The 25,975-nt window shown below is 30.8% G+C and overlaps 11 protein-coding genes across 11 annotated transcripts; 5 read left to right on the top strand and 6 right to left on the bottom strand.

The window, feature by feature from the left end:
- Positions 1–2,245: 2,245 nt before the first annotated feature.
- Positions 2,246–3,463, top strand: GO595_007364 (uncharacterized protein; the record flags this gene model as incomplete). Its single annotated transcript, XM_067920820.1, has 1 exon — positions 2,246–3,463. One exon carries the CDS (start codon positions 2,246–2,248, stop codon positions 3,461–3,463), a length of 1,218 nt encoding a protein of 405 aa, XP_067772883.1.
- Positions 3,464–4,585: 1,122 nt separating this feature from the next.
- Positions 4,586–5,290, bottom strand: GO595_007365 (LysM peptidoglycan-binding domain-containing protein; the record flags this gene model as incomplete). The annotated part of the gene is made up of 1 exon (XM_067920821.1): positions 4,586–5,290. One exon carries the CDS (start codon positions 5,288–5,290, stop codon positions 4,586–4,588), a length of 705 nt encoding a protein of 234 aa, XP_067772884.1.
- Positions 5,291–5,568: 278 nt separating this feature from the next.
- GO595_007366 (Leucine Rich Repeat family protein) lies at positions 5,569–7,800 on the bottom strand (the record flags this gene model as incomplete). The annotated part of the gene is made up of 1 exon (XM_067920822.1): positions 5,569–7,800. One exon carries the CDS (start codon positions 7,798–7,800, stop codon positions 5,569–5,571), a length of 2,232 nt encoding a protein of 743 aa, XP_067772885.1.
- Positions 7,801–9,094: 1,294 nt separating this feature from the next.
- Positions 9,095–10,714, top strand: GO595_007367 (leucine-rich repeat domain-containing protein; the record flags this gene model as incomplete). The annotated part of the gene is made up of 1 exon (XM_067920823.1): positions 9,095–10,714. The coding sequence occupies one exon, from the start codon at positions 9,095–9,097 to the stop codon at positions 10,712–10,714; it is 1,620 nt and encodes a 539-aa protein (XP_067772886.1).
- Positions 10,715–12,302: 1,588 nt separating this feature from the next.
- Positions 12,303–12,785, top strand: GO595_007368 (C2 domain containing protein; the record flags this gene model as incomplete). Its single annotated transcript, XM_067920824.1, has 2 exons — positions 12,303–12,554; positions 12,624–12,785. The coding sequence occupies 2 exons, from the start codon at positions 12,303–12,305 to the stop codon at positions 12,783–12,785; spliced, it is 414 nt and encodes a 137-aa protein (XP_067772887.1).
- Positions 12,786–13,266: 481 nt separating this feature from the next.
- On the top strand, positions 13,267–14,193 carry GO595_007369 (Serine/threonine-protein phosphatase PP-X isozyme 2; the record flags this gene model as incomplete). The annotated part of the gene is made up of 1 exon (XM_067920825.1): positions 13,267–14,193. One exon carries the CDS (start codon positions 13,267–13,269, stop codon positions 14,191–14,193), a length of 927 nt encoding a protein of 308 aa, XP_067772888.1.
- Positions 14,194–16,696: 2,503 nt separating this feature from the next.
- Positions 16,697–17,287, bottom strand: GO595_007370 (uncharacterized protein; the record flags this gene model as incomplete). The annotated part of the gene is made up of 1 exon (XM_067920826.1): positions 16,697–17,287. One exon carries the CDS (start codon positions 17,285–17,287, stop codon positions 16,697–16,699), a length of 591 nt encoding a protein of 196 aa, XP_067772889.1.
- A 262-nt stretch (positions 17,288–17,549) lies between these two features.
- Positions 17,550–17,942, bottom strand: GO595_007371 (ribosomal protein L14; the record flags this gene model as incomplete). Its single annotated transcript, XM_067920828.1, has 1 exon — positions 17,550–17,942. One exon carries the CDS (start codon positions 17,940–17,942, stop codon positions 17,550–17,552), a length of 393 nt encoding a protein of 130 aa, XP_067772890.1.
- A 109-nt stretch (positions 17,943–18,051) lies between these two features.
- GO595_007372 (WD repeat protein) lies at positions 18,052–19,380 on the bottom strand (the record flags this gene model as incomplete). Its single annotated transcript, XM_067920829.1, has 1 exon — positions 18,052–19,380. The coding sequence occupies one exon, from the start codon at positions 19,378–19,380 to the stop codon at positions 18,052–18,054; it is 1,329 nt and encodes a 442-aa protein (XP_067772891.1).
- A 123-nt stretch (positions 19,381–19,503) lies between these two features.
- GO595_007373 (cytochrome b5 domain-containing protein 1) lies at positions 19,504–20,112 on the top strand (the record flags this gene model as incomplete). Its single annotated transcript, XM_067920830.1, has 1 exon — positions 19,504–20,112. One exon carries the CDS (start codon positions 19,504–19,506, stop codon positions 20,110–20,112), a length of 609 nt encoding a protein of 202 aa, XP_067772892.1.
- A 3,356-nt stretch (positions 20,113–23,468) lies between these two features.
- Positions 23,469–25,646, bottom strand: GO595_007374 (AGC family protein kinase; the record flags this gene model as incomplete). Its single annotated transcript, XM_067920831.1, has 2 exons — positions 23,469–24,526; positions 24,620–25,646. The coding sequence occupies 2 exons, from the start codon at positions 25,644–25,646 to the stop codon at positions 23,469–23,471; spliced, it is 2,085 nt and encodes a 694-aa protein (XP_067772893.1).
- Positions 25,647–25,975: the final 329 nt, after the last annotated feature.

Consider the following 25,975-nt stretch of genomic DNA (forward strand, 5'->3'; position numbering starts at 1 on the left):
AAAATCGTGTAAATGTAATTGACTTTGAAACGTTTCATTCTGATTGGAAATTAAAGTTTCATTTACACTTCTTCTAAAAAAATCATCGATGGTACTTTGGCCGAGTGGTCTAAGGCGTTGGATTTAAGCCCCAATACCGAGAGGTGCGTGGGTTCGAACCCCACAGGTACCAGTTTTTTGTTTTTGATTTATCCTTGAATCATGACTTTCATTCTATTATAAATGTATTCCCTTTTGATGCGATTTCTTCTATAATTTCATTGTTCATTTTCATTCCTTCTTTTTCTGAAAACATGAAGATTTCATAATTATTAAATACGATATGCATTTTTTCCCAAGATATATTAAATTTCTATCACTTAAATTACAATTATCTTATTTAAGATATTACAATTATCGGCTCTGATGCAAAACGCCCTCCATTTTGCGGTTTTTGAACGATAGGAAATTTGAGGAAAAATAGAAATGCCACATTAGGGCACCCCATCCATCATCCTGACGGCCGGTTTCGATCGTTATCCATTGAAAAACGAAGTTTTTCAATGGATAACGATCGAAACCGCTCGCACCTTCGGTGCTCGCATTTGATACATATTAATATATATATTTTGACAGACAAAATATTTGACATAACGATAATATTTAAGTTATTAAATAAAATATATAAGATTTATTATAACGGTTATCGATAAAAATTTATTCATATTTTTTGTTTGTAAAGTAGTCAAAAAGTCGATCATTTTTTTATTGATGCAATTGCAATTCGAAACCATAAAGAAAGTGTTAAAATTAAATAACAAAAGCTTCATCAAATGGGCCTCTGAGCAGGGAATCATTCCTGATATCCACCAAATTCAAATATGTCCGAAATGTCAATCGTTAATGAAAGTTTATTTCTCACCAAGTTACCCTGATGGTGCTGCATATAGATGCTGCTCAAGTAAATGCAGAAATTCAAAATCAATCAGATTAGATTCATGGGTATCACAATCAAAACTTTCATTAAGGGGATTTGTTCACATTTTAGCATGTTGGGTAGAAGGTTTTGATATAAGAACTACATCTAAAATTACAGGTGTATGTGAACGATCAGTAATAACATGGTTTCAAACTTTTCGATCTATTGCAGAAAAAGAATATCGAAAAGATATAGCTCAGAATTTACTTGGTGATGGAATAGTCGAAATTGATGAAAGTCATTTTTTCGGTGCTAAATACAACAAAGGAAGTGCATTGGAAAAAGAAGAAATTTGGGTTTTTGACGAAATAGACAGTAAAACAATGAGAGTTGTTGCTGAGATTTGCGAAAATAGATCGAAAGAAGTTCTCATTCCAATTATTTGTTCAACAGTTAGACCTAATTCAGAAATTTGGTCTGATGAATGGAAGGCATATAATACTCTTAGTGATTTAGGTTATGTACACAAAACAGTAAATCACTCAGAAAATTTTGTAGATCCGATTACTGAGGCACATACTCAAAAAATAGAAGGTACATGGAATCTAATAAAAGGATACCTAATAAAAAATGGATTTAGAGACAGAAATTATTTCGAATCATATATCCATTAATGGTGCTTTCGAAGAAATATAGGAAATACATTTGAAAGATGCTGGAAAGTAATAATTGGTGAAATTTCTTACTAAACTAATGATAATTTAAAATATTTTTATTAGAAAAATGATTTCGAAGTGTATCAGACCCCCCCCCCCCAATGATATATTTTGCCATTATTCACTTTTTGAAATGACTTTGATCTCCTTATCAAAAGTCGAATATTTTTATTGCCATTTTTTTTCCTTTCAAATTTCCTATCGTTCAAAAACCGCAAAATGGAGGGCGTTTTGCATCCTAACCCAATTATCAATTAATTTTTGATTTTGGAATTCGATTTTGTAAAAGAAGAGTTTGATAATAAAAATTCTCCAATTTTATTTTCATAAAGATAATGAAAAATTTCATTTTGATGATATTCTATCGCTGTTTCATATGCTTCAACGATGAATTATTTTGTTCACATAAATTAATAATTTCTAAGTTTCCACCTGCTATTGCATATTTAGATGTACTTTTAATATTCGAGTTATTTAATAACACATATATAAAACATTTAATCGAGCCAAAAAAAAAACATGAGGTGGCCGCAAGAGGCTGGAAATTTTATAAGTAAATCTTAAAACCCAGTGATCTACTTGTAGCTCATTCATAAGAAGGCACTTTTCGGTTTATTGTACGTTGCAAAAAATGAAAAAAAAAAGTTTTGATTCTGGTTCATATATTGAAGAAAAAATAGCACCAAATATTGAAGCCAGGATCAAAGAGCTAACACAGAAAAGAGATGAACTTAAATTACAAAATCAATCTCTAAATCAAAAGTTATTATCTCTTCAACGGCGAAACGATGAAATACTTAAACAACTCCAACGAGAATCTCAGACTTTTGAGGAAAATCTCAATGCTCATAAAAAATTATATGAAAAAACCAAAGCAGAATGTGACCAAGAAATAGAAAACTTTAAACATGAAATGGATGAAGAACTTAAAAAATGTACTCAAGTTCTTGTAGCGCATCGTAAAGATCGGAATTATCTTAGATTTAATCTTCAATCCAAAAAAGAAATTGATGAAACACGAATTGCCATGTTAACTCAACGAGACAACTTAACGCAACAACTCAAAGATCTTGTCAAAGAGTTACGTGACGAAACCAACAAATTTGAAAAAGAAACAGCTCTTTTCCGTGGTCAAAAGAATGAAGAAGAAAAGGCTAAGCTTCAGCATCTAATTGAAGAAGCAAAAGCCTCTATTGACAAAGAGAAAATCGACACTCTTAAAGAAGCAGAATCTCAAAGTAAAATTCTTGCAAATAAAGTTGTCAAATTCCAAAAAGTGGTAATTTCACTTCGCGACCGTTATAACAAACTTTTATCAGAAGCGAATGAACTTGAAATGCAAACAATGGAAGCCAAATTAGTAACACAACTTGTTCACCCAAAATCTACCCAGTCAATTATAAACAAACTTCATCTTGAAAAAGAAAAGATTGAAGAACAAAAACTGAAAGCTAAAACTGCGCCCGAAGCAGAAAATCGAAGGAAAGCAACTCAACATATGAATGCCATGAAAAAGAAACGAAATGAGTTAAGTGGATTCATTAAATTAAATTCTATTAAAAAAGAAGAGTTGACGAAATTAAGAGAATTAGCATCGAATGTTATTGAGCAAAGGAATGCATTGGTTACATTTATGAATGAAACAATGGCTGCATTAAGACATCAAATTGCAGAAGAATATGATCAAAAAGGTTTACCTTTTCGGACATCAGAACTTATATTGTGTCATCTAAAGGATGGCGAAGAAAGGAAAAAAGGCGGCGAAATGTCTCCAGATGAACAGTTGTGGATAATGGAAATGCTGTACTCAAGGTTTTGTGGGGTGCCACTTCCAAGGAACGAAGATTAAATATGTTTGTGTTTGTAAAATCGAGTTAAAAATATTTAATTTTTTAATATATTGTATTTGTGAAATTTGTGTGAATTCTTATTATTAATTTCGAATTTACGCTCTTACCTATTTAGTGATGAAATAAACATCGCCACGCAGAAAATATTATTGCTTACCAACACATTGAATTTGGTATATATGATTTATGATGTGTATTTAAATAAATTACATGTGGGTATAAAAATTATCAACCCAATTTATAGAAAGAGAAATTTTTTTATATTATTAGCACATTTTTATTGTTTTGTTTGAAAAAGTTCGGATTTGTGCCTGAAATTTCGATCGAAAACCACTAACTTCTCAACTAAATATCTTCTCAATAAAAATGGAGTTCCATCATTCTAGTGGATATACTAATAATTCAACTGTAATTGATATAATTTACTTAACATTAGATACAACATGCATGTTATTATCAATGTCTAACTATTTCACAAATTTGAACAAAATATTTTTCCAGACACCTCCCAAATGGTAATCTTTTTCTTCAAAAATTATTATGTATATGCTTTATATATGGAAAGTTGCATGCACTTACACTCAAGTAGATATTCTTACAATTTTTTCATACTTTATTTTGATTAATAAACTAAAGATGTGCATTAAGTCTTTTATTTCATATTTTGGAACACAATGAAATGAAAATATTAACAGAATAATCAAATTATAAAAAGGTAAAAGAAATGCAATTTTTATATTTTGGAAATAACAATTAATAAACAAAAAACATTTAAATACACTATAAATATCTTTAGAAGATGCCAAGCGCGCGTTGGTAATATTCTCGAATGTTTTCAGCTCCTTCATATTTCCCATAAAGTCGAAGTGCGATTTCTTCTTCACTGATCCCTTGGCAGCAATACGAGTCAATACCTTCGCGTCTCCAATAATATCCTGAAATAAGAAATGGATAATGTTCAGATACATACAAATGACCTTCGTCAACAACTTTCGAATCTGAAATATATTCTGAAAATTCTTCGTATTTAGAATACCCTTCAATTTGGAGATATCCACTTCCTGTGTATTTCGTATTAATATCTTCTTTGGTGTTATGTGTATATAATCCAAAAATTCGATTTATATGCACAGTGACTTATGAAACGTAAAAAATGATTGTCGACTACTGATGAACTCTTCAACGCATTTCTGAAGATCGCTGACAATGGCTTCTGACGTATTATACCATCCAAACGCAGATAATTGCGATGCTGTTACTGTTGTTGTCCAACTTGGCAATGGCGTCGGAGCTGGAGTTGGCGATGATGGCGGCGGCGCTTCTGTTGGAGTATATGTGTTTGATTGCGTAAATGCTTCTGTTGGAGAAAATGTTTTAGAAGGAGTAGCTGTCGGTGATTTAGAAGGAGAAGCTGTTGGCGATTTAGAAGGAGTAGCTGTGGGTGATTTCGAAGGTGAAGCTGTCGGTGATCGTGATGGTGTTGGAAGTGGAACTGGAATTAAGAGAACTTCTCCAACATAAAGTGTGTATGGGTATGCTTTCATATTGGATATTGCAAGATCTTCCGTTGTGAGTCCATAGTTTGCTGCAATCACTGAAAGCGAATCACCTGATTTAACTGTATATGTAACATATGTTCTTTTCGCTTCTTTAATATTAAGAACTTGTCCAACTGTAATGAAGTCTGGATTTGAAATTCCGTTCCATTCTTGAATTTGTGCAATTGTGACACTAAAAAGTTGTGCAATTGATGTTAATGTATCACCAGATCTTACTGTATATGTTATTGCAACTGAATTTGCCGCTGTTAATAGAATCAAAAACATTTTTGAAAGAATTGTGAACCGAATTTCTCTTTTGAAGCATTCCGTTTTTATTGAATTTTTTTTTTGTTAACTTTTTCAGTTAATTAACTAGTCAATAAATATCGCTCGACTAAGTTTTTCATTATAGAAACAATAGTATTATATGATATTGGTGAGCAAACGCTTGTTATTGTGCGAGAATATTCTCTTCTATTTATTATCTTCTATTTTCTCAAGTGGAAAAAGAATGAATTTTAATTTGCATATTAACAGTTATATAAATAATTTACAAACAAATATTATAGCTGCCTCAGCCTCTTCAGCAATGCATTTGTGTTGTATGCCTTCTCTATTGCCCTTGCCTGTTCTTCTATATTCGGCACAGGTATTTCCGGAAGGGCAAAGTACCATTGATCGCCTCTTGACCCGTCACTTTCTTCACACGCGTTCTCAGCTTGTTCATTCTCACAATTCTCATTTTCATAATTTTCAGGTTCCTCATTAACATAATTCTCAGTTTGTTCATTATCATAACTCACATTATCCATATTAACATTTTGTGAATTTTCGCGTTGTCTTATTTCTTCCTGTGGAATTTGCACCGATATATCACTAAACAAATCCGATGCGTCGTCGTCAGGAATAACTTTTGCTTTCAAGTTACCATTTATGATTATAGCATAAAGGTCCATCATATGATTAATTGCTTTTCTCTTTATAAGCTTTGCCTTATGCATTTCGTTGATTTCTTTTTCGGGCCATTCCATTTCAAGTTTCGGTCCTCGATTCATTACAGTTTCGAAGAATGTTTCATATGCTTTACCGGAATCAATTCCATTATTAGCAAATACAATTTTGCAAAGTGTTTTGTTCGATACAAGGAACTTCCCAAGTGCCAAAAGTCCTTGTGAACCAAAATCATTATTACTAACATCAAGGAATTTAAGCGTTTGATTCTTTTTTAGATTAGAAAAAAGTATTTGTGCTGAATCTTCAAGTTGTGCATGTTTTGTTCCTTTTATTGTTAATGATTCTATTGTTTTCTTTGCATTTAGAAACTCTGTTAAAACATTTAATATGGAATTCGAATTAGATGAAAAACATCCGTTTAAAACTATTGTTGTGAGATTAGAACAAATATGTAAATATTGGAATAATTGCGTTTGAACATTGTTTTCAGACCATATAAATTGAACAAGTGATTGACTTGGAGGAATGCTTTGGATTTTATGGTAAAATTGATTCCATTGTTCAAGTTGAATATGAGACGATGACAAGGAAACCGTTAACTTTCTTGATGTTGGTTGGTGAGTCATAATAGTTTTGAAGATAGTCGAGAAAGATTGTCCTTCCCATGTAATGTCTTCGAGCATGATTGTGCTCAGTTGTAGAGGCAATTGTGGGGCCTGTAAATTAGTTGGAGCAGATCCTCCTTTGATTTCAAGATATTCTAGTTTTGTTCTGGATAATAATTGGCACAGCTTTCCAACATCTACATCACATTCAATGAGTGAAATTTTTTTGAGAGATGGAAGCATTTGAAAAATTGTATCTAAATTTAAATCTCGAGTTTTTTTGATTGTGAGTGCTTTCAAAGATAATAGCGCAAGACAAATTGATTCATACATTAAGAATTGTTGAAAAACAGGACCACACATTGAATTATCAAAATCAAGTTCTTCAAATGGAATTGATCTAAATAGTTTTTCCAAAACAGGGAAATGATCTACTTGGAAGTTAGCTCTGCAAAAAGTGATTTTTTTAAGTTTTCCTTGAGGATTAGAAGCTAATGCTTCTGCAACTCGTTCTAAGTCCTTTGATGCTGGATCATTAGTAACAACATGATTTAATGTTGTATTTCGCCGAAGGCAATTCGCTAATGAGGTCCAACATGGGGTATATTGAGCAATTGGAAGAATCAATGTGAAAATAGTTGGCTCGATTTGAAGGCAATCAAGAAGTATATCAGTGAACCCATCGAAATTAGGTAATAAGCCTATGTCTAATGTGTGTGTTTTACATATAATTTTTGATAATCTTGTTTCAAGTGCTTTTGGAAATTTTTTGACATGAAGTAATCGCAGCTGGAACCTAAATCGATTAATGAAAGCTTCATGTTGATGTTCAACTTCAGTAAAAGAATCATCTAAATTAACAAATTCAGGATATTCAGATGGAATTAAAACATTCTTGATATGCTTAATTATTAACTTAAGAAGGTATTCAGCTCCACGGTGAGTGATCGTATATGTTTCAATATTGGACGATCCTGAGAATATGAAGGTTTCTTTATCAACAAGTTCGATTTTTTTGAGATTGTTCCAAAAAAGTTGACCAACTACAGAGAGGTTTTTGGAAAATGTTCCTCTCTCAAGAATGAAAAATCCAAATTCTGAAACAAGCATACATGCATTTATTTTTTTGTTTTTTCTTCCTGTATGGATTACATTAACACAACATATAACTTTTTCGTCTTCAAGGAGTCCTGCAATTGGAGCAACAGCATCCAAAAGATCCCTTTCTATTTCCATTTTCCCCAAAGTACACTACTGAATTTTTGAATGCAATTGAATCGCATTGTAATTCTTTTTTTGTGAGTGATGAAATCTATACGTATTCAAAATTGATTGTGTTTTGGAATATTTTTTCAATTTTGAATGTTTAATAACCGATACAACTGTGAGGCACAATGAAATCATATTTTCTTCACAATGAAATTAATTTACTTTTTAATGTGCCCATACTTAAAAATCGACATCTGCGCAATTATTACACACATGTCTATATGAAAAATTTGAATATTTTTATTGCATTATAAAATGGATCTTAATTACGACATTTCAAAATTACACCTAAAAATGTATGGGAAAATTCGTAATCATAATTGAAGAATTTGGAATGATTGATATAATGATTTGTGATGAACCAACCTAAGTTACAAAAAGCAAAAAAAATGAAACTGTTTATTATCAATGTGTTTGTTTTGGCCTTGTCGGTGCTTGGCATTACAAGTCAAGAGAGTTCAAATTCATTACCACAATAAACACAATGCATACACCAACTACTGCAATCACAAAAATAGCTATGACGAAAGAAATTAATTGGGGACATTATTTTCAAAATTAAGGAGCATAGCATTTTTTTAGAGCTATCAATTCTACGAAACATTAAGCATTTGTGGTGATCCATAGGTTGATACAAAATTTGCAAAATTGAATTTTAAAATAAATATACAAAATTTAATATAAATATTACATCATCCAAAGCCTAAGCTCACATGGCTATCATAGAAAGTATGTGTTCGAGTGATCTGGATGCTTCTCACACAATATAAATGATATTTTGTTACTTCAAAATCAGTTGGATGGTTATTATTCAGAGCGAAATTAAATTGAATCGAATTGGGTTGACAAATAAATTTCATTATATCCAAGTAGTAATAAAAATTTCCTTCGATTACATGAAATGTGTTGATATTCATAATATATATTCAATAATTAGATTTGTATTATCTGGTGTATATATTTACAATAGGTATTAGTATTAAAGTTAGAAAAATTTGAAATAGTTTTTGTTGGGTTCCGCCAAAATTCACGAAATCCTGGCGGTTGCTGTAATTCAATTGAATGAAACAACACCAAAATTCAATAAAGTTGTTGTAAAAACAATGCTTCAAAAAAATCGCTTTTGATTTTGGGTTGTTGTCAAATTCAATTTCAATTACAACGGCTCGTTTCGAACCGATTCTGTTCAATTTTTTATCAAAAAATTCAATTTCTGAACGAATTCAAATATTAACGGTTTACTATAATTCTGTCCATTATCATGATTCTTGCTCTGCTCATAATGCCTTCATTTCAAGAATATTTTGATGACAACTCCACTTTAATAGTATATGAGCAAGAAGATCTTGTGAATTCAAGTGATATTAATCACATTTTCATATATGGCGGAGTTACAGATATTGGATCATGGAAATTCGAAGATAACATTAACCTGTTGACAATATACATAGGAGATTCTGTCGAAACAATTAGGCAAGGGGCATTTTTTCGATGTTCAAATTTGTCATCAGTTACGTTCGGTAATTCGATCACAACAATAGCTGAATATGCTTTTAGTGAATGCAAAACCTTATTCAATGTTACATTACCTGATGCAGTGACTTTTCTTGGAACTGTAGCATTTGCTTATTGCTCAAATTTGACACTTTTAGTTCTCAGCAAGCAACTTCAAGCGATTCAAGAACGAACATTTAAATTTTGTGCGAATTTGCAAAGTGTTACTATTCCTGATTTAGTAACATTTATAGGTGAAGAAGCTTTTTATGATTGTCCAAGCTTAACAACATTAACCATAGGGGAAAATGTGAGGACAATTGGAGATAGAGCATTTAAGAATTGCAACAATTTACTTAATGTTACGATTCCGGATTCAGTTACTTCAATAGGCCAAGAGGCGTTCTATAATTGCACAAGTTTAATTACATTAATCATTGGAGATGGCCTTACGGAACTTCGAGGTGACAAATTTATGTATTGTTCAAATTTAGAAACACTTATCATTGGAGATAACATTACATCGATTGGATCCGAATCATTCGATGGATGCGTAAACTTAAAAACAGTTATACTTGGAGAAAGTGTTGAATCTTTTGGTGTTCGAGCATTCCGCGGCTGCACCAACATCGAAACAATTTATTTTTACGGATATAACCAGCCAACGTTTGGATCAGAGTCATTTCTTAATGTTAATGCAATAGTTATAACTAATGATGAATACGAAGGAACATTTAATGGAATGACAACAATCAAAATCGGAGATCTAAACCCGATGCAGACATTCACAAGTTCGAACACATATTCTCAATCAGACACTTACACCAAGTCGAACACATATACGAAATCAAATACATTCATAAGTTCGGATACATTCACACGTTCGAATGCATTCACGACTTCTTATAATGTCGATTTCACGCTCACAGTTACGTATTTGTTATCAGTCACAAACTCGTTTTCTATATATAATTCCACGAAGTTGAACACATTCACTTTGTCATTACTTGAGTCTGCGCGTACTTATGTTCCGATGGTGATTATAATCTATGAGTATACAATTGTTCGGTATCCGACGTATTACGAATATTATTCCAATTTCTTTATAGCTGCGAATGATAATTTGGAGGATGTCAACGATAACAAAACGAGTCTTCACGTTATTGTCGGAGTTGTTATCGCTGTTGTTGTTGCATTTGTGATTGCTATAGTTTTTGTTGTTGTGATGCGTAAGCAGAAATATGTTTCATCAGAGATATCGAACAAAGATGAAAAGCAGAACAAAGTCGAAATGATGGATACTGTTTCGGGATTATCGCTCGATCATATTGGAGAAGATCCATTCGCAACTGATTTCCAAGAGGAAAATTTATTTAATATAACTTAAGGACATTTTGCGTCTTCTTTGTGTGTAATTTTGGCGTTTTTTATGTTGTAACATGTTGCGAATTATGCGCAAGATGAAAATGTTTATTTTGTATTCATAATTTACAAGAAGAATCCAATGTTGAACAACATATTAAATTTACATTAAGTGAGAAAAGCCTAAATTTTCCAATTCAAAACATAATGGATGAATTTGATCCAAATTTTTCATATTTATATAAAATAATTATCGATAATTTAGTTTATTGTCGATTTTATTCAAATGTTTAAGTATGGTATTTATATAATTTTTTGAAATATTTCTTATTCACAAAAGGAATTCTATGGATTTATTCTTTGAAACAATGTTTTAGTTCTCCTTACTTAGTGATTTAGTGATTTAACTGTGAAGCGATTTCCGATGTAATTACCATTGGCTATTTCATCAATCATTGCAACAGCATAATCAGAATTTGATATTTTGCTTTCACCTTTTTATATGAATATTGTTTCATTACCACTTAACCTAAACTTACCTTGTTTTTCACCTGGATAAATTTCCATTGATGAGCATAATACTGTTCCTGGAACAACCTTTTGCTCCAAAACAAGTGTAAGCAATTTAGCATATATGCTGGTGGGAAATCCATATTTCGAGTACCATTAGTTATGAGTGTACCTGCACCACCAACAGCAAGAAGACGACGTGCATCAACTTTTTTAGCTGCTTCAATTATATTCTTTGTTGAATTCACTTGAAGTTCTTCCATTTTTTCAAATGTTGAATTTTTTGGTTGACAGTAAACATGAACAGCAATTTCAACGCCTTTTAATGCATTTTCAAGTTCATGTAAATTAAAAATGTCTACTGAAACATATGTGCATTTTCCTTTTGGTAATTCTTTTGATGGATTCCTGCTAATATCTATCGAATCATAGCCTCTTGAAACAGTTTTTTCGAATATGTTAGCACCAATAACAGCAACTTTCATATTAAGAAATGGAGTGATTCTTTCTTCGCACCCAAACTTGAATGCTCGACGACTGGCTGGACGCTGATTGCAATTTGTCAAAATCAAGCAATTATTGCCAAAAATTAATATGAATGATTTTAAAATCTTTAACTGTAATTCAAAATGTTTTTATTATTATATTATATATATTGATCAAATTTAAATTCAATTCACATTTGTTATATTAATATAAATATTATTATATATTGCTTTCAATAAATTCAATAAATAACACATTTAATGGATATTTTTTAAAAAATATCAAAATAACGAATTCCAATCATTACTAAAATTTTTTAATAAGGTATCATGAATTGATGTATCAGAAACAGCGAGGTCAAGCAAAGCCCAAAGCATGCTTACCAAGTTTATTTTATATTTCATGTCATTCGGCTCGTTCAATTCCGTTCAATATTGAAAAAGTTGTTCAAAGGATTTGCGAGGTTTTATCGGATAATTTACCGCAACCGATCAAGTGAAAAATCGGTAGTTGACACAAAAATGAAAGGAGACCTTTTTTTTTCTCAATTATCTAATGTCAGTTCAATTGAAACTCATTCAAAAATGCTTGAAATTTTCATCACTTCACTTGTCTGAATGCAGCTACATTTACGTGTGCTTGAAGCATTAGATATTGCCAAAATGGACATCAGCAAGTCCGATCCTTATTGCGTAATTAATGTAAGTTGTTCAAATGATACAAGGAAAACAAGAGTAATCGAAAATTCTCTTAAACCTATGTGGAATGAAGAATTCCATTTTAATATTCCAAGCCCTGCAAACACTACGCTCAAAATTTTAATGCGTGATGAGGATGTTCTTAAGGATGATGATATGGCAACACTTCAGGTTTAACTTTGCTCACTTCCAGTTGGTCAAGAAGTAGACCAATGGTATGATATGATCCCATGTGCAAAGGTTAAGAAGGGAGGACGTATTCATCTCGTATTACATCTTGCTCCCAATGGTGCACCAGCATTCCAAAGTGCTCCTCCTCCACACGGTCCTCCACATGGTGGACCAGACCTTCTAGCAAGTGGACCTCCATTTCCTGGTCCTGTTCTTGGACGACCATGGTAAAACTAAGTAAATCCAAACACAATTCCATTCTTTTTATTAGAAGAAAAGGAAGAAAATTTTTAAATATTTTTGTAAAAAAATATTTGATTTAAATACAGATTTTGCTTAAGAACTTATATATGCATCTACAAAATTGTACAATTTTTTGTTGCATTTCTTCTTAAAATGAACACTATTAATAGTACTAATAATTAAATTTGAATTTGAAAATATAAGACCATTTATGGAATGAACAAAGAAGAAGGTTAAAATTCTATAAGCTTAATGATAATCTTTATTTATTTTCTAAATTATAAAGATGATGATCATCAAAAAAAATTTATAATCAATATTTTTTAATATCACTTAAAAAATAAAATCAAATTAGTTTAAATAAAGAAATAAGTCCATGGTTTGATATTAATATGTTTTTTATTTCCCAAAATCCAAGCTGGAAAAAATAGAATTGTAACGTGCTGTCACTTTTCGGTTATCATTTAAAATGTCATGGCTTTCTGATCTTGATCAACTTATTGAGAAGCTTCGACGCTGCGAGTATCCTTCTGAGGGCGAAGTTCAAATTCTATGCCAAAAGGCAATTGAGGTACTTGCTGATGAACCTACAGTTAAAATGGTACCTGCACCAGTTACAATTTGCGGTGATATTCATGGACAGTTTTATGATTTACGCGAATTATTCTTTGTTGGAGGAAATCCACCTGAAACAAATTATTTATTTATGGGCGATTATGTTGATCGTGGATTTTATTCTTTAGAAACTTTTCTTCTACTTCTAGCATTGAAAGTTCGATACCCATCGAGAATGACAATGCTTAGAGGTAACCATGAATCACGTCAAACAACTCAAGCATATGGTTTTTATGATGAATGTTTAAGGAAATATGGTAATCCGAATGTATGGAAAATGTGTACAGATGTGTTTGATTGTCTTACGTTATCAGCTGTTGTTGAAGGCCGCATTTTTTGTGTTCATGGAGGATTATCACCATCTATTACTTCATTAGATCAACTAAAAGCCCTTGAAAGAAGGCAAGAAATTCCTCATACTGGAGCAATTAGTGATCTCCTTTGGAGTGATCCAGAAGATTCAATTGAAGGATTTACAATTTCACCAAGAGGAGCTGGATATATCTTCGGACCCGATGTTGTCATGCATTTCAATCAGCAAAATAATCTTGAACTTGTTGCACGTTCACATCAGCTTGTTATGGAAGGATTCAAGTTGATGTTCAACGATCAACTTGTAACGGTTTGGAGTGCCCCAAATTATTGCTATCGTTCTGGTAACGTCGCTTCAATTTTGGAAGTTGATGATACAATGGCTAAAAGTTTCAAAATATTTGAAGCTGCGCCTCAAAGCGAACGTGGAGGTGTTCCAGAAAGAACTCTTCCGGATTACTTCCTTTAAGGAGTTGAGACACAACTGTTGATGTTGGTACAATACAATTAATCAAAATATTAGTATTAAGTATAAATTCCTATCCACGCAAATGAATTCTTTGATCATTTATAATCTTTTATAGAGAAAAAGTGAAATCCGAAAATATTTGACACAATTATTCATATCAAGTCATTGAATTTCAAGTGAATAAAATTTTTTTAACAACAAATCTTTTCAGCTTTCATTATATTATTTAAAAGTGCTGTTAAAAGCATTTTATTCTTGTGTTTTGCTTGTACACTTTAAATATCGATTGAAAGATTCGATGATTGAATTAAAAAAATTTAAAGAAAACAATAGGCTTATTATCTTTTAACCGTATGAATTTTAACTTTTGTATTGGCCGATGTGTATTTGGTAAAGGTCTTCAATTATATTTCATCTTGAAAAATGAAAATCCTTCAATTCCTCCTCATTTTGCAGGTCTCAAAGCAATTTATAACTCATATGAAGCTTAAATCTCCATTTTTCAAACAAATAAAATTTTTGCATATGCCAAAAGGCAGAAACAAAGAAGAACTTGCTCATGCTCATAACGTGGATGTTCCAATCTTTGAAACCATAACCAAAAAAAAATTAATTTTTTGCAATATTTCCACAGAGTTCACCAAATGTCATTTAGATGCAAAACTCATCTTAAAAAATATATGTGCGATGCCAATGAACCATGTTTTAATTCCCAAGCAAAAACTTTTAGAATCAGATTTTACAATATCTCATAAACAATCAAGTGAAATCATTACATTTGATCAAGCTATCCTTCCCCTACAAACAGTGGACCAACGATAGCGGCTTATATCAAATTCCTTCAGAAAAAAGTTTATCAAAAAGATGATGAATTGAAAACAAAAGAAAACAAAACTAAAAATTTTTAGTTCATTTTTTGTTTTAGTTCATTTTTTCATGAATTCTTATCAAATAATTTTCAATTATGATAATTCAACGCTTTTAATCGAAAATTATGATGATTTTAATAATATGAATATTTCTTCAAATATGACTGAAAATATTATTTTTGGTGAAAACATTACTATAATTCCAAGTAGCACATTTATTGAATGGACATTTGTTGTTTGTGTCAATTTTAGTAATTCAGTAACAAACATTGGATCCGCAGCATTTTCAAATTGTTATAATTTAACAATTTTGACACTTGGCACAGGATTAATAAATTTTGGAGAGAAGATATTTGCAAATTGTATATCACTAATAAATATTACAATTCCAAATTCAGTTCAATTCAATGGAACATCAGCATTTTCAGGATGTTATGGGTTAAAGATAATAACACTTGGCCCAGGATTATCAGTGATTGCAAATGGTGCATTTTCGCAATGTTATAATCTTAAATGTATTTATTATTACGGTACTTTACCACCATCGATTGGAGGAAGTGCATTTTCTTCAGTTAATGCAACAGTACTTACATATCCAACATTTGAAAATGCAAAATTTGGTTCATTTACATTTAATGATTATGAAGGAGGAGTATGCATACCATTGTTTACACATTCATTTTCAAGTTCAAATACATATACACGATCAAACTCATTCAGTAAATCAAATACATATACGCAATCGAATATATTCACAAATTCAAATGCATTCACTAAGTCGAATACATTTATAAAATCACTTCAAAGCTATTTAACTTTATCATTTTCTTATATAATAACCATTTCAGTATCTATTTACCAATTCATTGACGATTTATGAAACGCAAATAAAATCATTTTCATTATTTTTAAGTAATTCAATGTTTTCATATATTGAAACTAGTTTTATTTATTCTGATTACACAATTGTTATTTATACAACATATTATAATTATTATTCAAATTTCTATACATATATTAATATAAATGAATTCCTCAATAATGATAATAATATAACGACAACGATTATTATTATTATTTGTGTTGTTATTATAATTATAATCATTATAACACTACTTGTCGTATTATTGATTCGAATTCGAAACAAAAAATCAGAAAATATTAAAAACGAAAGTTCAGAAGAAAATGAAAACAAAAAAGAAACCACAAATACATTTGCAACAGGAATTTCTATGTCAACAATTGAAGAAGATCCTTTCGCTGATGATTTCAAAGAAGATAAATTTATTGTGCAAATGTAATTTTGTTTAAATATTAAATATGAGGTAATAAAACTATTTTCTTTTTAGAATAAACATTAAATTTCTTTTAAATATGTTTGTATATCATTAATTTTAAAATTAATTAAATTTTCAATAACAAGAAATGCATTTTTAAAGAAAATTGAAAGAATAAAAAAATCACATTTTTTGTAAATTATATTTTTTTTAAGAGAATTATTACTCAAAATATATGTACGAAAAAGAAACGAACGCTAATTATACAGTCTTAGCTTACAATTGTAAAAATTGTTATGAGATATGGAAATTCTTTTGAAAAGGTTTGACTGTAAAATTTATTATAAAAACAAAATTTTAATAAGAATCAGATTGATTCATTTCATCAAGTTGATTTTCAAGACGCTTCAGTAAAAGAGAAAGATCATGCATTCGATCTTGAAGGGCTTTTTCTTCAATTCTTTCATTTGATGATTCTGTTGAGCTAAAGTAACTTTTTTCTTGTGATTTTGGAGTTGTCATATCTCCTAAGCAAGAAACATCAAATGAGTCATCTTGATTTTCTGTTTTTTTAGTGATGATCATTGAGTCTGAAGAATCATCAAATGTGATTTCTGTTGTTTCGGAAGGACTTAAAGGAGATTGTTTTTGTAAAGAATTTTCAATAGCTGTTTGAGTTTGGACACTTCTGTATTTTAATGGTGAAGATTTTTTAGTAGAACTTAATTTATCGATAATTGATATTGCATGTAACAAAGTATTTTTTAACTCATTATAATCAGAAGTGAGTTCTTCTTCTTTAGAAATATTTATGGTTTCCTGATCTTCATTTGAATTACTTTTATTTGAAATTGGTGTTGACAAATCTCCAAGATGAATTGGATGATATGGAGTATCTAATGGCTTTAATGCTTTATTTGTTATAGGTGTAAATTGCTGATTTACCATAGCTAAATGAGGATCATTTTTTTGGTATTTCATATTAGAAGTTCGTTTAAAAATTTTGAAAATAAAATTCAGTATGATGGAAGACTTATTTTATGGATTTTTCGTAGTAAATAAAATTTCAATGAAGAAGTACAAAAGATTCTTATGCTAGTAATATATATAAGAAAAATCATGATTTCTCAAATTCCCAATTAATTGCCAACAAACCAAAAAAAACTCAAAGAATTCAACAGAAAAAAATAAAATCAATGATAATTTGTATTTAGTTCTTTGCAAGTTGTTCCTTGACGAGTTGTGCACGTTTTGCAGCGAGTTTAGCATGCTTGAAGCGTTGGAAATCATTCATTTGTGATTTTGCAGCAGCAGCTTTAAGGTTCTTTCCCCACTTTGTTTCTTCAAATTTTGCAACTGCATCAGCATCCTTAACAGCAGCAGCAACATCTTCTTTCTTAGCAGTACGTTCTATTTTAACAACGATATCAGTAAGTTTGAGACGTTTGATTGGGATCATTTGACGTGGTTCGTTGGATCCAATAACATCGATCATAACACGTTTATCATCAACTATATCAACAATTACAGCAAGTTTATCGGCAAGAGGGCCATAAGAAACAAGTGCAACTCGGCCAAATTCGACAAATTGTGTGTAAGGCATCCAGATAAAAGGCCGTATTAAGACGGTTACGACCGTTTAACACCCAAAAGGGGCACCCCGTTTATGCCTTAAAAAATTTTAATATTAAAATCATTCTAAAGTCATATTTTTATTGTTTGAAAAGTTCACTGCAAGGTATTATAACCATTGTCGAAGTATCATAACACACAATCACGTCCTTACAATTTGGATCAATACTTATACAGGTCACGCATCCCTCATTTGCATAAGCGCCCACCATCTTCGCCTCAGGCATTTTCCACACAGCAATGATCCCATCGTTACCGCCTGTCACCAGAAACTCGCCGGACTTAAACCATTTCATCACAGACACACCGTCAGTATGATGTGCGAAAGTGCAATGACAATTACCGCTAATTGCGTCCCAAATTTTAACAGATCCATCGATTGACGCCGAAGCGACGATGTTTGGGATTTTAGGGTTCCAATCAATAGAAGTGATACCATTTAAGTGCCCTTTTAATATTTGTATCTCGCGTTCATCTTTCCATATATGTATTGACCCGTCATTGCATCCAGTCGCAAACAACGAATTATCAATGGAGAAGCTGATGGAGATAAATGGGCCCGAATGGCTATGAAGTATTTTCTTGTCGCCGCTGACAGTAAATAAGCCAATGCTCTTATCAATCGAGGCCGTCGCAAATTTGCCTTCGTCACGCCAACAGATGTCTAATATTGCGTCTTGATGAATTTGATAGTTTTCGACAAGATGTGGTTGTTGATGCAGTTTGACATCCCATAACGATATGGAATAATCATTAATGGAACATAGCGCAAGAAGATTGTTTCTGGGGTTGAATTGAAGGGCGGAGCATCCTTGCGATATATGTGAAATTGGATCGCCGCGAAATGTATAAATGGTGGTCTGTGTAAAGGTGGCAACAGCTAAAAGGCTTCCGTCATGATTCCATCCAATGGATTTGGGACAGCGAGATTTAAGAGATTCTGGAGTTCCAATAACTATTTTGTCAAAAAAATTGTTAGATCGAGTCCAAATGGTAGCAATACCATCAGATTCAAGCGTGGCAAATTGAGTACCGTTTGGTGACCATGAACAACATTCAATTGATTGGGAATTTCCATTAAAGAAATTGAAGTGAGTGGAAGCAAGATTAACAACTTCTACACCTTCACTAGATGCTGGAGTTGGCTCTACATTTGGGAAGGAACTGAGAATATTTTGAATTTCATTTTGTATTTTCGGATCTGAACTAGATCTTGCCTGTTTAATTGATTTTTCTAGTTTTAAATAAATTAGACTTTTCTGTAATAGTGTTATTAAAGCATTTGGGGGAATATGAGATCCATTAATATTAGTTGAATCTGCAAGGAATTCTGTTTCAAAAACATACGCTGAATGAGGAAATTCATTCTCCTGCATATAGCGCCATATTAAGAAATTAACTTCATCCATAGAAATCGCCATTTTGCTTCAAAACGTGGGATTTTTGGTGTGCCCTAAAAATTTTAACGGTCGAAAACGTTACCAGAAAAAGGTTTAATGAGTTTAAATAAATGGATTCTTCCTTCAGAAGTAATGGCACATAATATTGCTGATGACTGTTGGGTTTCTTATCTTGGATATGTATGGGATTTAACAGAATTAGTAAAAGGATATGAAAATGATCCTGAATATCAACCAATTATCAAAGCAGCTGGATCAGATATTTCACACTGGTTTAATCCGGCCACAGGAGATATTAGAACAATGATTGATCCAGAAACAGAACTCGAAGTCCCACATCTTCCTTTTGACAATTTACTTCATCTACCTAAAATTACTCCCGGAATTGGTACTCTTCCTCCAGAAAAACCATGGTGGAAAGAAGAATCAAGGAGAATTGGGAAATTATCTAAGCATCCACGATGGCTAAGAATAGTCAATACATTAACCGGACTCGAAGACCAAATCGAAGTTGCAGGTGAAGAGCCAATTAATGATATACTTGCTCGCTATAAAAAAATTAATTCACATGCTGAATCATACACATGGAAATTCCTTGGAAAAGAATTAGATATGGAAAAAACGTTAGACGAAAATGGAATTTTAGATGAATCAGATAAGTTTGCAAGGTTAAATTTGGATTATGATATGTACATACCAGCAATCCTTATTTACTTTAATGACGATTTAACAGTAGCTTAGATATATTAACGATTTTGGATATTTAAAATTTTGTTTTATGAATTTTTTCTATCTGTTGATACAGTAATTTGGATTTCTAAAAACGATTTAAATTTAATTCAATTTTGGGCTTTTTATAGTTCCAAATGGATATTTTACTTATTTTCTTCCTTTTTTCATCATGAAAATTTCCTGCATATAGAGAAAATATAAATTGCCAATAGGAAGATCAGTAATATCCATGCAAAAACTTTGTTTAAAAAGGCTCTTACCAGCATTACCTTGAACTTTAACTTCATTTAAATTACTGTTAATATTCTCTATCATGTTGCGGTCTTCCCCAAGAGGAGTCATAATGGTGTTTGATGTAATTGGTTCATTTCCAACTGCGATAGCTTCATCATGATTTTCAATAATCTGATTTGATTTTTGGAAGTTAGATTGAAGTCGAAGGTTTTGCTTATAAGATGGATCATTAACTAGTGCTTGTTTTTTTGACGAAGATTATCAACCATTAGAATGGTTTTTATTTAGGCATTATAATACTCATGTTCTACCATCGATAAATTCAATTAATCACCGAAATATCTAAATACAAAATATGTTAAATTGCAAACACCTCAATAAGATTTTTATATTTTAGTCAGCCAATTTTAATCTTTCGTATAAAAATGGAATTGTTTTTATTCAGTCATTTGCATGCAATGGAAAAACTACTTTTCAGCTACGTAAAAAAAACAAAACATAAATGTACTTATTGGTATTAGTTGATTTAATTGTATCTATACATATTGGAATTGATTTGGGAACATATAACTCAAAATTCTTAGCAAATAAAGAATTTAATATTATTCCTTCTTTTTTGACTTTCACCCAAAAATATGAAAATTTGGAGAAAATGGCTAAGCTTTCTGAAACTGGAATACCAATTAATTATGTTATTGGTGGAAAAGCTTTAAATTTTTTAAATAAACTTCCTTCAATTGGAACTGGTTATTTTTCTTTGATGATGGGTTTATCTGAGAAGAAGAAAAAGGAAATTTCTTCTCTATTTAACATTCCTTCTGTTATTTATGAAATGACACATGAAGAAATAATAATTATTTATCTTAAAAAATATTTTTCAAGTATTTTAAGTAATGATAAAATTAATAAAATATCAATTGCAATTCCTTCATATTTCTCATTACAACAAATTTCTTTATTAGAAAATGCAATTAAATTATGTGGTATCAATGATTTCTTTATTATTGATGATATAGATGCAATAAGAAATGTGTATGCAATAGAGAAAATTAATGAATTTATTAACAATCCTTTAAATGTTTTGTTTGTTGATATCGGAGCAACTTCCGTTAAATCTTATATTTTGAAGTTTTATTATGAAAAAAATCGAGCAAAAATTTTAAGGTTATCATATGCTTATGAATTATATGGAGGAACATATGTTACGAACAATATCGTTGATTATATTATTAAAAAACAAAATATTGTTTCATTAACAAATGAAGAAAGACATAGAATTTTTTTAGAAGCTGAAAAAGCGAAAATAAGATTATCTTATACTTCTTTAACTAACATTTATATTGAAAATGTTTCTAATACAAATATTAAAATGATTCTGACTAGAGAAGAATTTGAAAATCCAAAAATATTTGGAAATTTAGAAAAATCGATTTTGAATGTAATCAAAAAATCTTCATCTGGTATTTCATTTGATAAGATTGAATTTCTAGGGAACTCATCTTTGATACCAAAAATACAAAAAATTATTCAAGAAAAATTCAAAAATAAAAAAACAAGTATTTCACTAATTAATGAAAACATAATTGCAAAAGGTGCAAAATATCAATCACAATATTCATATGGAAGCAATCAATATATCCCAAATAATAAAGATCCAACTTCATTATACACTATTAATATAAATGGAATAAATGTTTGTAAAAAAGGACATGAATGTTTAGGAGAAATAAATTTAAATAATAGTGTTCTTGAATTTACATATAATGCTAAAGAATTTTTAATTGATGTTGATTCATATAAGCATAAGTACGTTGTAAATAACACCAAAAACGAATCCATAAATATTAAATTTGTATCTCATCCTTTTCATATATCATCAATTATATCAACAAATAATAGCACCATAAAATATTCATTCCAATCTTCATTTCCAAAAAATTTAAATTCTTTAATGGAAATTGTAAATTTTTATGATAATAAAAAAAGAATCCAAATAATAAAAGGGGACATTGATCATTTGATTAAAAAAATTTTACATGAAATCGGCAATAATCTTACAATACGTGCTTTTACCAATTTTGATCAAAGAATTTCAATTATTCGAGAAGCAGAGAAGCAGAAGAAATGGATCATTTCAGAAGAAGCAAAAGAATGTAATAAGCCAATAGTCTTTGAAAAACGTCTTTACATATTAAAAAGTTTGATGACAGATGCTTATCAAAGAATAGAAGAAAATCATACATTTTATCAAGCAGCAAATGAACTTTATGAAACAATCAATTTATCAATTCAAATTGTGCAACAAGTTCGAGATAAAAAGCTTCACGATGATAGAAAACTTTTATTTAGTTTTATAGCACATGCAGAAAAAATTTTTATATGGGCAAAAAACGCAATTGAGATAAATCAAAAAGCAAACATGTGGGAAAGGCTACCAATTAATCCCAAAAAATTCATCCAAAAGAATAGAAAGCTTCAATTAGAGTACATAAGAATCTCAAACAACTTCATTAAAAAAGTCAACACAGGATTAATAGATGAAACAGGGAACATGAAGTCAGTGAAAGATATTATTCGCGATAAACTCATTAACACAACGTTTATGCAGCAAGTGATGAAATATGAAAAAGAATTATAATATTAAATTAACTAAAAATGGTTTATATCATTTTTTAAATTTACACATTAATGTGTGAAATGAAAAACTCATAACTCTTCTTGGTGCAAAGTAAACCAAAGCTATTTTTAAAATTAATAAAATTTAAAAAAACCATCATTTTTCTCAGAGTGTTTAACAAAAATTCTCGACAAAACCACATTGCTTAATCAATTGTATATAATTATCCAGTAAATCTCTTAACACAAATCATTCTTGAATTTGTGCGAAAACCTATTAAGCCTGTCTCACACACAGTGAGTTAGTTAACATCATGTTTGACTGTTCTATGTGCTCTTTTGACAAATATAATATCTTGGCTCGAAAATGGGATGGACAGCTCTTTTTCTACAATTACACAAATGTTTTTTTTTATTTGTTCAACAAATTTTTTATATAAAAAGTTGTTTTACAAAAACATATAAAACAATTTTTAATTCTACTAAAATTTTATATATTTACGCACAGAGAACAATCAAATGCCCTTCTTAAGCATCCACTGCATAAGAGAATTTAGTATTGACTCGCTCTTTCTGATTGACTTCCGGTGGAATGAGTTTGCATTTCTTGAGATCTTTCCGAATGATGCAGAATTTCTCAGAACTTTCTTAAGAATGAAAGGCACTGCTTCCACGAACTGTCCAAGTCCTGTTTGTTGGTCATCACGGAATTGTTTTTCGAGCAAATTATGGATTTCTTTGTCAGATATATTTTTCTTATGTTGAACATTTTTTGCAACTTCTTCATTTTGTTCCACTATTTTGTCAACTGACACTGATGGGAAATCCTTTAATTCTGCGTTAGTTGTGTCATCTTTCATATCTAATAGTATATCTTGATCATCAGAATTTTGGAAGGTATATCTTTGTTCGAAATAGCTTAAGTCATCCAAGCTTGAAAGGACTGGCTTAAAAGGTGGTTCTACTTTTTTTAAATCAATACCATGATACCAAGGATGATTTAAAATTTCGTCAACACCTTTAGCTCCCAATCTTTTTTCAGGGTTTGGCACCAACAATTTCTTAATTAAATCGATTGATTCTGGGGATAAGTCATCAGCTTCATCAAAGTTGATTTCACCCGTCAAAATATTCTTAAACGTCTTCTCTTCAGTTTTCCCATGGAACGGGGGTGCCCCGAGCAAGAATTCATATAACATGACGCCGAAAGACCAATAATCGACAGTATAAGAATGGGGCTTATTCAAAATGATTTCGGGTGCAATGTAATCAGGTGTCCCAACTACTTCGGTATCGTTATAATTTTGTCTGTCAGAATAACCCAAATGACTTAAACCGAAGTCGATAAGTTTTAATTTTCCATCTTGAGCCACTAACACGTTATCAGGTTTTAAGTCTCTATGAATTATACCGTTTTCGTGAAGGTACTTTAAAGCGTGCAGAATTTGCAATGAGTAAATTTTTGCTGTTTCTTCATCAAAAGAACCTACTTTTTGTAGTAGTGAATACAAATCACCACCAGGCAAATATTCGTTTACTAAATATAAGTTATGTATACCCGTAAATGAGTAATCTATGTGTTAGTTATTAAGATATTATCATGCAAAACAAATCAAAACAAAACAATTCGTTGTCATTTGATTCGTTTCATGATAAGGAAACATACAGAATTTTACGATATATGGATTATTAAACTTTAAAAGTAAATCCTTTTCAATCATTATTTGATTAACTTGGTTCTTAAACTTGGTGCTCTCTTTGGTGACAACTTTAATCGCATATATGTCATTGGTGACTTTTTTCTTTGCTAAAAATACGCGCGCATACGCACCAGACGAAATTCGTTTGATGAATTGGAAGTCATCAATTGTGACTTGGTTATACTTTAACGTGTCGCCTGTCTTAATCGTGTTCATTAAGACAAATGATGCTGGCTTTAAACAAAAAGAAAGATTTATCTTCTGTTGGACAATTTCAAGGGCTGAGTCAATGTATGGAAGAAATGTTATATCAAATGGAATCTTTTGAATATCCCACATAAGTTGCTTAAGATATTCGGTGGAATCATAGTTGGTAACATCAATTTCAATGATTTTGGATAATATTACTTGCGTATGAACCGCTGGTAAAAGAATCTTGATCGCTAAATTCTTTTCATTAGGCCATTCACATTGTAAAAATTTGAGCGAGATTTCATCGATTTTGGATTTGAGGGCATTCTGAATGGCATTAGTATCGATATTTGATTTATAAATTATTTCACACGATTTGATATGTTGCTCAAATAAATCTACTGGTATCTCCTGATTGCAAAGACGACAGACTTCTGTTTCTTTATAACTGAGATTTTCAGCAAGTGATGTTCTGGATGAAGATCTTCTATTAAAAAATGTTTCCGCAAGACTTGAATAAAATTTTGGTAATTGCAATAAAACGACATTAATCTCAAGAAGTTCTGTTAGAAATTTATGCGTTTTTTCGTTAGTTTTTTTAACAAGCTCACCGATTTTTAAAGTGAAATTAGCATAATTTTCAAGTAATTCCTTGTAAGTGTATTCAGTACATTGCCGCATATATTGGTTGGCTTCTCTAATGTATGGATCTTTTTCATTCGGATCTGTATCTTCAAGATATGCTCGAATATATTTTTTTTTATCTAATGCAATGTCATATATCTGTGATGAAATTGCCATATAAAGCTCATCAAAGTGCGTAAATGGCACACAGGACTGCATTTTGCAGAAATTTGACGTTTTTAATTTGAGAATGATCGTTATCTGAAACTTTATATCAAAAGCAAAAAAACCGCATAGAAACAATTGAAAGTTTGAAATTGTTGTTTTACAAAAAAGTGTGATAATTCTGACGACTTTACGGTTCGGTTCCAAGGTTTTCAATGCTGTCAGATGTCATAATGCCTCATTCAAAACCGAAGATTTTGAAATTCGGAGTTTAACCGATTATACGAAAAAACAACAAATTAACCGAAACAGTGATCACTGTTTCTGACTAGTTTATAATT

Source organism: Histomonas meleagridis (genome assembly GCF_020186115.1).
Source record: "Histomonas meleagridis strain 2922-C6/04-10x chromosome Unknown contig_51, whole genome shotgun sequence".
In the NCBI taxonomy this organism is placed as follows: domain Eukaryota; phylum Parabasalia; order Tritrichomonadida; family Dientamoebidae; genus Histomonas; species Histomonas meleagridis.